Source organism: Equus caballus, chromosome 3, assembly GCF_041296265.1.
Source record: "Equus caballus isolate H_3958 breed thoroughbred chromosome 3, TB-T2T, whole genome shotgun sequence".
Taxonomy (NCBI): domain Eukaryota; kingdom Metazoa; phylum Chordata; class Mammalia; order Perissodactyla; family Equidae; genus Equus; species Equus caballus.
Genome location: NC_091686.1, coordinates 10,241,436 through 10,258,452, shown reverse-complemented (window position 1 = coordinate 10,258,452; position 17,017 = coordinate 10,241,436). Strand labels below are relative to the sequence as shown.

Genomic DNA, 17,017 nt, shown 5'->3' with positions numbered 1-17,017 from the left:
GACTGTTCAAGTCAAGCTGTCACAACCAAATAAGAATATGCTTGCATTGGGGGGTGGTAGAGGGTTTGCTTACTTTTCTCTGTGCTTTCTTATCTAATAGGCTCTGGATTACTGCCACAGCAAGGGAATCATGCACAGGGATGTGAAACCTCACAATGTCATGATAGATCACCAACAGAAAAAGGTACCATTACAGCCAGGCAGCAACAGGCCTTTTACTGGAAGGCTTAGGGCAGACCAAAATGCTGGCCAGGACCTAGGTGGTTTCTGGAGACCCAGGCTGTTTGCTTTGGCAGACTTGTGATAACTGTTACTTCTCCAGTCTCCAGTGTTGGTTTCTACTTTGCATAAGCAAAGTACTCAAGGAAGGTAGACAGCTGACCTTAACTGTAACCACTTGTTTATTTTGGTCCTGGTTCTCTGGAGGGCCTCACGAAAGAAACTACAGCTGATAGTTTCTACTTCTTTTTTTAACAACCCTCAGACCAATCTGCCTGGCCTTAAAAGTACGGTTGGGTCCCTCCTCCTTTCGGTATCCAATTCTGGTTGTCCCTGATTGGTGAGTAAATGAATCACTAGTATTAGGTTAATGAAAAGCTAGAATAGTGCTACTGTCCAGGAGTGGGGCATATGTCCCCAAGCCTTTCAGTTATGACTAGAGCTTATAATGAAAGCTGTTAATGATGGGGGAATGTGTCACACATCTAAGTGGTATGGAGGCAGAAAGAAAGCTTGAGCTCTATTGATGTAGAGAGGATGATGAGCCGGGATCATTTAAATTTAAAAAGAGAAAAAGTGAATCAGATTCTGAGTGCTCTGCTCTAGAGATAACCTTTTATGCAGTTGCTGAAAGTGTAGTTTTTTAGCCAGTGCACCTGCTAACATTTTTTTATGTGGCCAAATAATTGTTATCTGATGTGACGTGGCCTTGTTCTAAGGCACAGGCCTCTAGAAACAGTCCTCTCACCTCCTTCGTTTGTGTCCTATTTGCAGCTGCGGCTGATCGACTGGGGCCTGGCGGAGTTCTATCACCCTGCGCAGGAGTACAACGTCCGTGTCGCCTCCAGGTACTTCAAGGGACCAGAGCTCCTCGTGGACTATCAGGTAAAATGGTCAGCACAGCGCCTCTGGGTTCTTTTTACATCTCCTTAGGGCTTTTCCTGGTTTACTGTTTGTGTAGTTAATTTGGATACATTCAAAACCTAGTCTTTATTCCACTCCAAAATGGTAATTTCCAATTTTTCTCAGCTACTTTTTATTTTGCTTGAATTCTAAAATATCTTATCTCCTCAGATGTATGATTATAGCTTGGACATGTGGAGTTTGGGCTGTATGTTAGCGAGCATGATCTTTCGAAAGGAACCCTTCTTCCATGGACAGGACAACTACGACCAGGTGAGCAGACCCCATCTGACTCATATCCATTTGGGGGCAGATGCGAAGAAAACAACATCCCTTGATAGGGATTCTGTCCTTGAGCCCCTAAATGGCACTCAACATCTGCACTTGAGCTTTTCTTCAGGGTAAAGAATTTCACAAAATTTTGTCTGTGGTTACCAGGTCCCCAGAAAGATACAGACACGTAATGCTATCTTGTGCCCAGCTTCTAAAGTGGGTCTGTGAAGAAGTCAGGCACCTCCTTGTCTGTTAAACTGGATTCTAGTCATTAGGTTGTGATGCCCCATAATCATCAGTTTCTAGAAGATTATTGTCGTAAGTTCTGTTACCATTTTAAAGGCAGTTTTGAAATGTGCATTCACGTGAACTTGGGTGTCCTTGCCTCTGCTGCCTCTCTGCCCCGGGCCTGGGTCTGTGTCTGGTCCCTGGAGATGTGGTGAGGTGCAGGTGCTCTGAGTCCTTGTACAGCATTCTCACGGGCTGGCAGTGAGCCCCGTGCTCAGTGATTTGGTCAGTTTGTTTTGTGTTTCAGCTTGTTCGCATTGCCAAGGTCCTGGGGACAGATGAGCTATATGGGTACCTGAAGAAGTATCACATAGACCTGGATCCACACTTCAACGATATCCTGGGACAGTAAGTAAGAGAGAGGGAAAGAAAGAGGATTTCACTTACCCACTTCAGGAGGGGGAAGCTGAGCCGAAAGTGCTTTCTCAAGCTCTTTCCCCTTTCTGAGCATGTCAAAGTTGAAAGATCCTTTTTTGCTCTGTTTTTTTTTTTTAACTTATTTTGAGATATTTGGGCATTGCTTACATGTGTCTTCTAATCATTTTTACTTCTCTAAGAGATAACTTGCTTATCAATAGAAAATGGAAGACAAAATCACAGTGTTACAGAAAAAAGCTTTTTGGTACAACATATGCTTATTTTAGTGGAAAATCTTAGAAGATGTGATTCTTTTAATTAGAGATTTATAATTTATTTATGTTCTGTGTAATGGACTTTGTATAAGGTAGCAAATTTTAAACCATGTTTTCAGATAAACAGTGCAGTAGCGTTGAAATGCATAGGTTGTGTTGACAATTTTCAAACTATTTTATGAGGCTTCATGTTTCTGAGGCTAGCTCTCTAAATATATTTGCTGAACAATAAAAATTACTCAGCTACCTCTGTGCTTCGCCCAGAATTGACTAAAAGCCTGGGCATAAAACATAATCTAGAAGGGTTCCACAAATTCTAAATCAGATGTAGAAGTTTTAATTAAGTTCATGTATCAGGACACTGTTTTGTTTGAGGATGCTGTGATTGTAACTGTGGGGGTGGAGTAGGTACCCAGAAGAGTGAGATTTAACGAGCTTGTTGTCAGTGCAGTATTCTAAGATTTTGTTGCCTTCAGCCCTAGTACGTAAGGAAGGATTCTTGTTGAATTCAATCTCAGAATACTAATGCTTCCCTTTTCTCCTCAGACATTCACGGAAACGCTGGGAAAACTTTATCCATAGTGAGAACAGACACCTTGTCAGCCCTGAGGCCCTAGATCTTCTGGACAAACTTCTGCGATACGACCATCAACAGAGACTGACCGCCAAAGAGGCCATGGAGCACCCATACTTCTGTGAGTCTCGGGGTAATCTATTAAAGGGAAAGCTCTTCTACCCTTTATGCTTGGCACCAGTCAAGAGAATTCTAGGTATTTGCATTGAATTGTCCCTGGACTTTGGCCTCATTAGTTCTAGACTGTTGAGACAGCTTTGCAGATCTGTTTCTTGATCCCCAAAGGTGTTTCCTTGTCCTCCACTGCAGCTCCCTTGAGTCTGGTCCCTTTGACCATTCCCTGTGGCCCTGAGTTTATAGATCACTGGTATCTAAAATTTTTTTTCAAATATATACATTTGTGTAGGAACTAATCAAAGATTTTATTTCCCCTTCAAAAAACAAGTAATTAGGTGAAAGTGATAAGGTAACCATAGTAAATTTTTAAAGAAGAAAATAAGTTAAACGGAATTTGGGGAAAGGAGAGCAGGTATAGAAAGACCTCACTAAACTCCTGTCTGAATTACAGACTCCTTAGGTCTCACTTGGAACTCTGGGTGCATATTCAGTTGCTGCTTATTGTTCTGCGTGCATATAGTTCTCCCCACTGATAAAGTACGTCTCAGACTTTCCTCTTACTGGCGGCAGTGTGAGATGTTTTAGTCCAGTCCCAGAGGAGACTGAGAATAAGGGAGGTTAAGTGACCTGTCTCAGTTCACTCTCTGAATCAAGATGAACACTTGCACCCTGTCTCTTGCTTGACCAATATGCTATCTTTCCTTCTCCTTTTTTCCCCTCTGGAGGTGAACTAAATCTCCCCCGAAGAATGGGTTGCTGTGTGGTGTGGCACCTGCTGGCCCATGAGCGTCAGTAGACAGCAGAGTGAAAAGATCTCACCCTCAGCCTTCCGACCTCACACTAGTGCAGCTCAAGTGTCCCCTTTCCAGTTTCCTGCACAGAAAGCTATTTTCACCCTTTGTGTTAGATTGAATTGAGAACACTCGTGTTTATAACATGTAATTCATGATCTGTCTACTTTTCTGAATGTACATCATACTTCAAAAAAATTTTTTTTGAACTGCTGTTGCTTAAAATTGCTAGGTCTTCTAACGGCTCTTTTTAGTCACCCTTTCCTCTGAAGTGCTTATTATTGCACAAGCTTTGAAGAAATTGGGGCTTGGATGTGATGTTAGTATTCAAGGAAAATAACACATAAGAAAATTAGGAGAAATTCTGAACAGTGGGAAATGAGTGTTTCTGTGCCTCTCTTTTCCATGAATCTCAGTAATTGAACTTGTATTCTGAGGAACTATAAGAGTTGACTGTAAGAGTAATTCCCCCTGGTCATTTTTCAGTGTCTGGTTTTTCTATAACGTTAATTCTGTAATTTCTGTTGCCCTCCTGGCCCTGACTTTCCTGGCGGTCTCTCTCTATCTCACTGTGGAAGAGTTGCGTTTGTTGTGATGCTCATGAGCTCACTCTAACCTTTGCTGATTTGCCTAACCATAAAATCTCCCACATGGCCAGCCCCGATTCCACTGACTTTCCTCCTTTTTCTTGCAGACCCCGTGGTGAAGGAGCAGTCCCAGCCTTGTACAGATAATGCTGTACTTTCCAGTGGTCTCACAGCAGCCCGATGAAGACTGGAAAGCGACGGGTAATGCGGCATTGATGCTTGCCAATAAAACCAACCAACCAAACAGAAATCTTGAAGGAAAACTACAATGTGATAAAAAGAAATTCTAGTCATTCCTTCCAAACGCAAAGAACAGTAAAGACCTAAAAGTCTGTCAAAAAGAAACTCCCCAGTATTAGTCTACAGGGAGCTGCCGTTCTGGCAGCGTGACGATGCACACAGTTCAGGATCTGAGGGGACTCTCCCTTTGGAATGCATGGGGGATGAAAGGCTCGGAGTTGTTGTACATTTCCCTTATTTAACAGGAGACCACTGTTGAATTAACTCGTTCAGTCAACAAGCTCTGAATTTCTGGCTTCCCATCTATTCCTCTGTGGTCTGGGTTTCCTTTGGTGAGATTCAGGCTCAAGTTTTAGCAAAATGTCAGCAGTCTGTACTGACACACCAGCCTCATTTATGAAAAGGAGATATTAAAACGGTGACAGTATTTTTTTTTTTAAGCTCTTATACAAATTCATGTTTTATGTATTTTTTTATGACATGAGCTCTCTAGGAAATGTACCTCAACCCTGCGGTTTTCTTCTGAGTGTGTTCATTTTGGAGCAAACTGTAGTCGCCCTCACAGAGCCCCCTTCGATGTCAGGAGGCCTCACTTTAAACCTGGTGATGCCGTGGACAGGCCCATCAGTCTCATCAAAGTTCTGTGCTAAGTGCATAACTTGAGCTCACTCTAACCTTCGCTGATTTGCCTAAGCATAAAATCTTACTGCTATTTTTTTCATGTAGCTTTTTTTTTTTTGCCGCCTTGTAAGGAAAACCTCACCTTTCTCAGCACATCCCTGTGTGTGCACCTCTTTTAATGCACCTCTCTGAAACAAAGACTTTTTGTTCACAACCATAACTAAAGCTGGAAAGTCAGTCTTCAGGCAAGTCGGGGAGGGAGAAAAATGTCCTATCAGAATTTATTTAGGAAAGACTTACTGTGTGAAAAAAACGTACTTCCCAACCCCTCCCTTTTTGCCTCTTTTTTTATCCCCATGAGAAACAATTTCCTGCTGTAATTAGGGTAATCTGCTTTTTTAAGCTCTGATAGGTAATACATGAATGTGGTGGCAAAGCTGAGTCCCACATGCAGGCACTGGAGTCGTGTGGGCAGGGCCGCCCCATGACCCAAGCAACTGAGGAGAGCAGCATCCAAGGGGCTCGGGGAAGGCAGTGGAGCTCCTGGGCAAGTATCAAAGCTTGGGCTCCATTGTGCTAGCCTTCACATTAACAAAGGGAGCTAGATTTTGTTTAAAAAAAAAAAATAGGGCTGATTTCGTTTTGGGGGACTTGTCACCAGTATGATTTGCAAGCAGTCCCCTCACCCCAGCTGCAAGCCTTGACAGCTGTGGGGACGTCACACACCTAGGCTAGAGCTAGAGGTGTCTGCCATCCCATCACACTTTAGGATTTCTTTATTAACTATTTAATAATGCCATACATTTTTATAAGGTTAGATTGTTTGTTTGAAAACATCTGTTTACATTCCATATTCCAATAAAATCGTATTGGTATTGGTAGCAGGTCCTATCTCTAAATGTAGATTCTATTTTTGTCGTTTGGTCGGTGGAAACTTAAAATGCAAATAAAACTCTTATTGTAGAGTTGAGCTTACAGATTAAAAATTAAGATCCCAAGGCCAAGAAATGCACTGAGTTACTGCCTGCGTTGCACATTCTGTATATTAATGTATACGTGTTCTACCTGAAAATCAAAGACAAGACATGAGCTCTTGGCTGAACCTATGTTGACATGTCAGGCAGCAAAATTCAGTGTTTGGGATTATTAAAAGCCTTCTCATGTGCCCTTCTAGGCAACACCGAACTGTTAGATATTGTCAGGGAGATGTGCCACTGTGTGTCCTTCCTGTCCCCTACCTCTCATCCCCTCCTTTGTCACCCAGCATTTTAAATTTTAAGTTGCCTGTCTGGACCAGGCAGGGGAAGCCTCTTGGAGCGTCTTGGTGAAGCGGTAACTGTTTCTTTCCCTTGGGTCCCCCAGAGGCAATAAAAGCAGTTGGAGGAGAAGAGTCAGGTGCCTTACTTCTGCCTCTCTCTCCTTTGGTCACGATGTAGTAGTGCAAACACAGCCGACCTGTCTGTCCTGCGTTCTGCAGCTGCCGCTTTGACACAAGAGTCATTGTCTTTCTGCATACAGTGTACTGTTACGCCACCTATGCTTCTGACCTCTCCTCATGCCTTAGACATACAGCATGACTGAGTTTAAAATGCTCGCTCCTGTCTGAGTCTGGTCTTGACACCCTGCCTCCTGGCTGCTTGACTGTAGGTGGTTCTTTCCCAAACTGAAGTGAGTCTAGTCCAGACCTTTTCTCGTTTACCTAGCTCCAGGACCATTTTGTGTCCAGATGGGCCCAGCTCCCCTGAGACCTTAGAGTATTTACCCTGGTTAGGAGATGGTCTTGGAGAGTTCCAGAAGAGAGATGAGAGAGTATGTGTGAGAGAGAGAGTATGTATGTGTGTACGTATGTATGTATCTAAGAGTGGGAGTCTAGTCTTAGATGAAGCTGTGGTAGATTTTTTCCCCCTTAATATCCTTTTCAGGTAGCATATTATTTCTTTAATTCATCTCAGTAATTTTCATTAGACATTTCGTTTGCTTCAGTACCTTATAACTGGTTAAAAGTGCCTATGATAAGGACTTGTTATTTCCTAAAGAAAAGCAAAAAACGTGGGGAACAGGGTAGTGTTACACTATCATCTCAGGTACTGCCTGTGTTCAAGAACCTAGACCTGGTGTGGTGAGGACAAAAGGTTCCTGTGCCAAACACAGATCAGTGTGTCATAGTTCATTGGCCGCACGTGAGCATAGCTACCCAGGCTTGCTTAGCCGAGGACCCGCATGGTAAGAGCAGAACCGAGGGAGTGTGGGGAGTTCCGTCTGGTTTGCTGGCAGTTCGCTCTCCCTGGATCATATCACTGGCCTGCTCCTGTCCTCTCCTCTCCCTGTGGAGGGGTCTGGGTGGGAGAAGCCGCAGTGTATAATGCAGACCAGGCATTCCTGGGTCTTCTTACTGGTCAGAGGAGGGCCGATGCCAGTTATGTGAACCGCTTCAACGTGAGCCACTCCACTGGGCTCCTAACATTTTCTAGCATGTTGGTACTCACAAGGCTCAAAGCAAATGTATTTCTTTGCAGAGAAGGAAGTGCTCTCAGACTGATTAGAGGAGATAGAAGAGCTTGTAATCCTTGGGAGCTGGGAGAGGGGCTATTAAAGGGAGAAAGGGAACCAATAAGAAAAACAGGCAAAAGGTAGATCTTGAGGAGGGACCATGACCTCTTGAGGGGAGAAAACTAGGGGACATGAAAACTTGGAATGTGCCCTGAGATGGGCACTGCCCCTGGATTGGTTCCAGTGGGACCGAAAGGTGGTGCTCTCAAGGCAGATGCTGAGGCCCAGAGAGAGCTGACGGGACGGCTGTGGGTCTCAGGCTGCACCTACTCAGGGAAATGACTTAGGTTCTCCCAGGTGCTGCGTTGATGAGGATGGAAGCAGAATTATTTTGGGATGCAAGCGACAGTTGGAAAAATTTTTATATTGAAACGGAGCTGAGAGAGCCCAGTTAACAGTTTCCTTTAATGCCAGTTCAGGTTCAGTGATTCATTTAGTAACCCTTGTTTCTGCATGAGCACCCACGGGAAAAAGCACACTTCCCTCCTGCAAATAAATAGGAGTGGATAATAACTGATCAGAGTCAAGGTCATTGAAATATAACCCCTTTCAAAAGCAAAAGCAAGGTCCACGTGAGCACACAAGAAGCCAAAGTTTGTCAGTGAGCTTAACAAATCTAAGACAGTAATGTCCTGCCTTTAAAAACTAACCCCAGGGTGGGAACAGGAGGGCGGGGAGGTGGCGGGGAAACAGCTGGCTAAGAAGACTGGTAAGAACGTACGTTTTTTGAGCTATATGGATGTGTTAATGAAAACGACCCGAACAAGGTGGTACAGAGGCTGGGGAAAACGATGTGATGGGATATACAGGTGATGCATACCTTTGTGTAGAGTCTCAACAATGTGCTACAAATGTGATGGTTAATCCTGAACTGCATGTATTGGGGATTGTTTAAAAAGAGAAAACTCTCATTGAATCAATAAATTAACAGTTTTTCACTCGCTGGCTTTTCTTGCTGTAAATGGTGACTAAGAGGTTGGGACAGAAATCTTGACACCCAGTGGAAAGCTTGGACAAATCTTCAAGAACCATGGAGCCGACTTTCCTTCTGTTTGCAGAAAAGCAACACTGCCTGGGTTGTGATTTACAAATGACTGCTTCAGACACGATGGGCCACCTCTTTGTATCACTGGGTGACTGATGTGTGGTTTATGTGCTGCTGTCCATGGAAGAAAGAAAAACACCGTGTTAAATCCTGTTTTCTTAAATAAAAATGTTGCTAATCACCAGCCCTGCCAAGTGGGAGACCAGCCACTGCTGTGAGGGCCTTAACCTTGTATTTCCTGTCTCTCGGGGGAGTGGAGGGATGAGCTTCGAACTGTGGGATGTGTGTGTGGTGGATGCAGTCAGTCACCTTGGTGTGACGACTCCTGTAGCAGGAGAGGGGACTAGGGTGGTGTCGTGGGGATTGTTCTGTTTCTTGGTAGTTGATTCTGAATTCCACCATTGCGACACCTGCCTCTCGGATTGACCTGTTGTCTTGCACAAGTTTAACCTTTGTGGCAGAGTGTTCTGCATTTTTGAAAATCTCTGCAGCCCCATTTTTTGCAACATAGGCGGGCACCTGCTATCGTTTGGCAGATGGCAGTGTCTTTATTTATTGAGCTCTTTTCTCACTGACTGGTCTCTCTGTGGAGTTGGATGCTTAGAAATCAGTTTCCGAAGTGCTTCAAGGCAAATAGAGCTCTTTCTTTCTTAATTTAAGCACCACGCAGCCTTTCTCAAATGCTAAGCAGTAGACCCCTGCTCCTTTACCCAAAGAGAGTGTTCATGAAATGGTGTTTCTGTGTGAGAGCTTCCCAGGTCCGTAGTCCTTTCTCAGTGCTGTGTTTCTGTTCTGAGACACTGCTGGCATCTCACCACCCACTCACTGTACTGGACATGGAAGGAGAAACGAGGTTTGCAGGCCGTGCCAGACAGCTGCTTCCAGGGGAGAGTTAAAAATGTTTGAGCTCCCTTTTTGCTCTTTATTAGTGGACTCGGCCCTTTCCCTGTGTAAAGACAGTCATCTGATTCTTAGTCCCAAGATGTTCTCAGTAAATAGGGTTGGGTCTGATGGGGATCTACACTTGACCTGCTGAACTTGTAGCTTGGCTTGCATGGAATGGTCAGGAGGCCTCACTAAATCAGCGTTCTGGACCTGAGAGAAGGGGAGGAGACTTGGTCACAGTGTCCAGAACTTTCCTCTTGCTCTCACAGAAGGCCGTGCCAAACACTGCCTCTGTTAATGGTGATCAGAAGAGGAAGGAAGAGGGTACCGTTTGAAACCTGAAACCATAGAGGCAGTTCTTAGCTAGGTTTTCCGCAAAGTGGCATGGGAAAGTCAAGCTTGCATACTGTCCCCAGCCCTCTTCAAGAGGAGGAGGCCACTTGCGAGTGGAGGCCTGTCCTTCCTCCCGGTCAGATTAATTAACGCCATCTTTCCCCTCCTCCCATCTCTTTCCCCAGGTCTGTTGCGGTTCCTCCCACTTTTCCATAAGCAGAACAAGAACCAAATCAAACGTCTTAACGTGTGTAGAGAGATCACGTTCCGTGAGCAGACACAAAATGGTGGCAGGTTTGGCGAGCACGAACTAGACCAACCGAAGGGCAGCCCACCACCGTTTACCAAACCTCACTTCCGAATGTAAAAGGTTCACACGCCTTTGGCTTCCTGTTGACTTCCTCCTGACCCAGAAAGCATGGGAAATGTGAAGGGTATGCAAAATGGTTGTTGGTTACTGTTGCTCCCCCGCGCCCCTTGATTCGTCCTGCGGCCGCCTGTTTTTCCAGCAGACCACGTTAACTGGCCGGCCACAGACTCCACAGTACGGGAATGGGGGCATATATGGCATGAAGGGCAGTTACATATTATAATTTTAAAAGTATATATTATTGAATAAAAGGTTTTAAAAGAAATGTATGGAGAGTTTTCAGTATGGAAGGGGCCATTAACTGAGACCCGTGGCCACAGAGGACTGAGTGGAATAGAAGAGCATATGTGCCAGGTTGTAGCCAGAGGAAAGCGGGGGAGTCCCAGAGGTGAGGAGGGCTGGTCTGAAGGATGCTCTTTACAGAGATGAGGAGTTGAGAGAGCGAACTAGTCCTGGGGATGGGGTAAACCGCAGAGAGTTTGCGTAGACTCCGTGGGCCAGGAAAGCCCAGCTTTGTCTTGAACACATTCATCTTCCCTTGACCCCTCCTTCCGAAGCAGGTGAGTCACCCAGTGATTTAGGTGGTAAGGAAATGTCACCTCTGATGAACTCAGGAAGATGACTTAGCCCCTTCTTTGCTTTCCCTTTGCTCGTGTCTTCATATTTCATCCCCACCCCCCATCCTCTGCTCGCTCCCCATGGCCCCTTCTGAAAAAGCCTCTTACCTTGGAGGATGGCTGAGTCTGCTGTCCTCGGGCAGGGAAGGGGTCGGGGGTCTCACGTCCAGATCTATAGGCTGCTTCTGCTCGCGCTCTGAAGCTCCCGGGAACTGGAAGGAAAAGTGGCCCACTCAAATGTGAAAGAGGGTGGAGTGGAAGTACTGATCACATTTATTAAGTGGAAACAACTAAACCCGTTTTACAAATTAAGCCTCCCCTGGCCACCTCAGTCCTTCCCTCCCAGAACAGGTGTACCACGTGGAGGTGAAAGCAGCAACAACCTAGTGGCTGCCCAGCCTTGTGTCTGGCTGTGGCCTGTGTCGTCCCACTGCCCGTAGAGAGCAGAAGGACAGGCTGACCCCACCGCTCAGGCGGCTGGGTGAGGTGCCCACTAGTTCTCTACAAAAGAACTTGATCTGCACAACATTCCTTCTCCTTCTCTGCTGCTTGTCCTGAACAGGTGACTATAGGAATCCAGGTGTGGATGCTCACAGTTTTTGAAGCAATTATGGGGGTAAGCAAAGAGGCCCCTCAGGGTCACCACAACGTCACAGTGTACCTTGGACCAGCTTCTGTCGGATCCAAACAGTTCCTCGGGTGTGGGCGCTCAAGGCTGTGCACGCCCTGGACACCAGTGAGTGAGGGCCCACAGGCCCACCACCAGCTGACTTTGTTAGGCCAACCGGACACCAAATGGATGGACTTGGTACTTTCTCACTCCATCACTGGCCTAGTATTCTCAAGTGGTCTCTCTCATGAGGCCCTTTTTGACACAAGGCTCTGCAAATTTCTGTTGGTCTCTCAGCTCTCTGGGACAGCATCTCAATACCGTGTTATTATGAGCACATCCCTGAAGCTCCTGTGGACCTGGTGCTTTGTACGTGCGTGTTTATCTACGCGGTGCGTTATCTCCATGTCGACCAGCTGGCCTTCAAGGGCATTCCCAGACAGGAAGAGTCTCTGGAGCAGACACATGGTCGGCTGGCTTGTGAGTTCTTTAGATGCCATGCAGAATTTGAACGCTAGCTTTGTCCTCCAATTTCCCTTCTCAACCAAAATAATCTTGGTTTTTATGGATGATTATTGTTGGGTGAGAGAGTGTTTGGTTGTGGAAAGAAAGGGAAGGAGGAGTTGTTGCTTAGCTTGTTTTGGTCTTGAGAGAAGGGGACAAGGAACCTGCTAACCCAAGCGCAGTCTAAAGCTCATCCCCAGGGTGCTTGGAAATTCGGAACATCAGTTCACATCTTTCAGTTGTCCTGCTTATGTTTGGGTTGTTTAAAGTAACATTGAATTTTCCTGATTACCAAAGTAATAATATGCTCACGGTAAAAAAATTCATATGTTACGTAACAGTAAGTAATGAAAGCCTACCCCCCCCAACCACATACACACATGTACAAAAACTCTTTCCTCCCTTGGAGGTAACCACAGTTAAATTTGGCTATATTTTCCAATTTTTTTCTGTACCTTTACTAACATTTTTAAATTACAACTATTATTTTTACAGAAATGTAATCAGACTATAGATTCTTTTGCAACTTCTGTTTTCACTTAGTTGTGAAGTTCTTACTGTGTTAACATGTGTAGATCTACCTCATTGCTTTTCATGGCTGCGTAGTATTCCATTCTGTGGTGTACTGTAGTTGAAGCAATCCCTTATTGATAGACTCTTAGCAGTACTATTACCAGTATTGCTGTAATGACCAAATTTGCACACACATTTTTACACTTTGTATGTTTGTGAGATAAAAATCTTTAAAAAGAACTGTGCCATATGACTTTTTCAGAAAGGGCATTGTTACAATTCAGAGAAAGTAATCTTCCCTTCACTCACTGGTGTAGGTTGGAACCGCGAGGCCTTTAGTCACGGAATTCTTGTGGGACTCTGTCAGGCACTTGGGGCATGTGCTCAGGGTCTGTGAGCTTTCTAGGAGCCTGCAAAAATGTCTGAGACCTGAAAAAAAAGGTTGTGGCTCTAAAAGAAGAATGTTGTAAAATAAAAATTAATAAATGTAGTTAAATGTCTTTCCAGTCCTGTGAACTAATTGTTAAATTCAATATTTACTTTTAAAAATATTTCTCTCATGATAATTAGTGAAGAGTCACAGACAATCACAAAATAATAAAATAATTTCAAAAGCAAATTCTAAAGACCTTTTCAAAAAAGTTACAGGAAAACAGTTGTCTTAAATATGAAAAGTGGCTGCCCTTTAAGCTGTTTGAAATGCTGTGGGAAGCCTTCATAAGTAAGCATGGCAAACGTTTTAAAATATCCCCGACCAGAGGAGGCCGAGTGGTGGAATGGATGAGCAACACTTGGTGGAATATTCTAGAAGCTGTTAAAATGTGCAGCTCAAAGGTGTTGTGCTAAGTGGAGAAGCCAGACTCAAAAAAACTGATACTGAACGATTCCATTTATGTGACGTTCTGGGAAAGGCAAAAGTGTAGAGCTGGAGAAGAGAGCCGCGGTTGTCAGGCGTTCAGGGGAGGGGGAGGGTTAGTACAAAGGGATAGCGTGGGGGAATTTGGGGGGTGATGGAACTGTTCTGGACCCTAAACGTGGCAATGGTTATATGACTTGGTGCTTTTGTCAATACCGTATACCAAAAAAAGTACATTTTACTGTGTGTAAATTTAAAAGTAAATTTTTTATTTTTAAAGATTTTATTATTTCCTTTTTCTCCCCAAAGCCCCCCAGTACATAGTTGTATATTCTTCGTTGTGGGTTCTTCCAGTTGTGGCACGTGGGATGCTGCCTCAGCGTGGTCTGACGAGCAGTGCCATGTCCGCGCCCAGGATTCGAACCAACAAAACACTGGGCTGCCTGCAGCGGAGCGCGCGAACTTAACCACTCGGCCACAGGGCCAGCCCCTAAAAGTAAATTTTTAAATATAACAACGTGGGGGAGCCCAGCAGAGTCCCATTTGAGCTTCGTTCTCAGTTTAAAGGAGCCTGTCTGGCCGCCACCGACTCTTTGACTGGCGTAGTCAGGGCTGACGGTCTTTGGATACAACATGAGCTGGGACTCTGTGGTCCTCCATCGGCCACTGAACGTCCAGTCAGTGGGGGCACGCCTCCTTCGCTCCCACCTAAGGGGAGGTTCTCCAGGCACGACCCCTCACCTTATTGCTCCACCTCCCCATCCCCATCAGCAAGGAGGAGTGGAGAATAAACTCTGCCTTACAGTGTGTGGCGAGGCCCTCGTGTCTCCCGGAGGCCAGGGGCTCTAAGTTTCTGGGCTTGGACTGACGTCAACAGACACTGTCCACCAGGTTTTAGCCTCTGACCAGGGCCTTGTGCACTGAGAAGGATGCTTATAGTTACCGGTGTGTTAAATAATATCTTAGTTATTAAAGTTGTACATTTAAAAATCTAAATGTGTCTTTAAGATCAATTTACAAATGTTCTAACTACAAATTAGTTGGTCTTGTATATAAATATGAACGCTCTTTCTTCATCTTTGATCAATGCTCAATTAATTCAAAACTTAAGGGTTAAAGCATAAATCTAGTTTCCTTAGACATTTCAAAGCCAACCACATATTTAATGTTTGATTTGCACAAACACTTCTAATAGCTAACATGAAAGACCTAAAATGTGATGAAATCTTCCTAAGCTTTCAAACACTAACATATCGAAGTCTAAACTCATAGATTTAATAAATCAAAATCTTTCAAACATTCATTGTTTACAGACAATTAACTTTTCTCGGACATTTTTAAATTAAAATCACAGATCTAATTTCAACTTCCTTTAAGCATTTCAAATTAAGTTCAAAGTATCAGATCCTCTAATACATTGTTATCTTAAATATTTCAAATATCTTAAATAAAATGTCGCTAATCAGAAACTTATTCTCAGTTTGACACAGATTACTGCTATCATGGGTCCGATCTACTTGCCATAATCTGTGTGTTTTGACACTTACCCTCCCAAGGTGACGTATTCTGACCGATTCGCTCACGGTCAGAGGTTCTGGGCTGGACACAAGACTGGTTGCTTCTGTAGATGGTTCTACCCAACTGCAGGTTAACCGTCCCCTTGTAGTAATGGAATTCTCAAGACCGCCACGTGCCTCGCACCTCACACGGTTCCTTTACATCTTCTACAGCTTTTCGTAGCCTGATTGGCATCAGTTGAGCTTCTGCACCCACTACCCAAATTGTAATCACTTTACTGCCTCATTCGATTCTGCTCTCTTTCCATTTATTTCACTGACCTTCTAAAACGGACTCATCTACCCCATCCTAGTTATACAATCCTTGAAGGAAGCAACTCATTAGCAAGATCTTACTTGTGTTTTGTCCTTACCTTCATGTTGAAGGGAAAACAGTCTTGAAGAAATACAGTGTTTAATGCATATTTTTGCGAGAGAGATCTGTAGTTTTAGGTTAATTTAGTCTATATTACCTTAGAGATGAAGGTCAATGTCAGAGGTGACCATTTGGCTCTATTCCCTTCATTCACTCATCCATCCATTCATTCATTGTGTGCCCGCCATGATGGTGGTACTGTGCTAGGTGCGGGGATACAGGCATAGAAGACACAGTCTGCACCTGGAAGGAGCATGACCAGATCAAGTCTACAACAGGAGCAAACCCACGATTTTATGTTCTCCAATCTTTGATCAAATTATCTGTGCTGTAGCCAAGGCCATGACCACGATAAACTTTGAACCCCAACATAAGGAAGAACTGAACACAGTTCATGCAGACACTCACTGAGAACGAGGAGTTAAGAGAAGCAAGCACTTTCATCTCCTCCATCGGCCTGCTCACTGACTGCTGTTCATGGCACTTAAGCCCCCAGTCGCTCCAGGTGTTTCCATTTCAGTTGGGGAGACTGCATGGTTAGTGAGAGAAATGTGCGCCAGAAAATGGGCTAGGTGAGCCCTGATTCTGAGCAGGAGAGGATCTCTATTGGCTGGATGGGTCTGGAGTTGCAGAGGCCAGGAGAGACCGAGCCTGTGCTGGGCAACCCCAAGTCTGTGACTAATTCGTTGATTCAGTACATACTAGCTGCGTACCCATTTTAGGGAGGCCCTTGGTTTGGGCACTGGGAATACATCTATAATCAAGACAGATCAAAGTCTTTGTCCCAGAAGCTCAAAATCAAGTAGAGGGAGACAGACAGTAAACAAATAAATATATAGACTGTAAGTGGTGATACGTGCTATGAAAAAAATAAAGCAGGGTTGGGGGATGAGTAGTTGGGATGTGGGGGAGCTATTTCAGATTGGTTGTCAAAGAAGTCCTTTCTGATAAGGTGGATAGTGGGTTGAATAGTGACACCCCCAAATTCCTGTCCACACAGAACCTTGGGATGTGAATTTATTTGTAAAGAGGGTCATTGTGAATGTAATTAGTTGAAGATCTCAAAATGAGATTATACAGGATTCAGTGTGGGCCCTAAATCCAAGGCCTGGTGTCCTCATAAGAAGAGGAGAGAACACAAACACAGAGAGAAGAAGGCCACGTGAAGATGGAGGCAGAGACTGGAGAGATGCTGCCACAAGCTGAGGAATGCCTGGGGCCACCAGAAGCTGGGAGAGGCAAGGAAGGATTCTTCCGCAGAGACTTAGATGGAGCATGACCCTGTCAACATCTTGATTCTAGCCTTCTGTACTGAGAAAACATTTCTGTTGTTTGAAGCCACCCAGATTGTGGTGATTTTTACAGCAGCCCTAGGAAGCTAAGATGGGTACCATCTGAGCAGAACTCCAAATGAAGAAGGGAAGGAGGTAGGCCCAGCCTGGGCAGAGGAAAAGGCAAGTGAGGCGAGAGAGATTGGTGCCAGGTCGCACTGGCCGAGGGCATGTGTGGGGAGAAGGATGTAGGTGAGAAGATCAGAGAGGTTTCCAGGAACGAGAT

At 44.7% G+C, this 17,017-nt stretch overlaps 1 protein-coding gene across 4 annotated transcripts in view; it reads left to right on the top strand.

Annotated features, from left to right (window-relative positions):
* The window catches only part of CSNK2A2 (casein kinase 2 alpha 2), a 38,948-nt gene extending 28,255 nt beyond the window's left edge, over nt 1-10,693 (top strand). For 2 of the 4 annotated variants that reach the window (XM_070261897.1, XM_023637091.2), the window contains exons 6-12: nt 101-184; nt 994-1,104; nt 1,294-1,395; nt 1,931-2,031; nt 2,862-3,010; nt 4,492-4,585; nt 10,244-10,693. In XM_070261897.1, the coding sequence (XP_070117998.1) occupies nt 101-184; nt 994-1,104; nt 1,294-1,395; nt 1,931-2,031; nt 2,862-3,010; nt 4,492-4,568 (624 nt within the window). In that variant the 3' untranslated portion in view covers nt 4,569-4,585; nt 10,244-10,693. Of the gene's footprint in view, nt 1-100; nt 185-993; nt 1,105-1,293; nt 1,396-1,930; nt 2,032-2,861; nt 3,011-4,491; nt 8,734-10,243 lie in introns of those variants that run through there. The other 2 variants (XM_023637093.2, XM_070261898.1) reach the window with 2 other exon arrangements.
* Nucleotides 10,694-17,017: the final 6,324 nt, after the last annotated feature.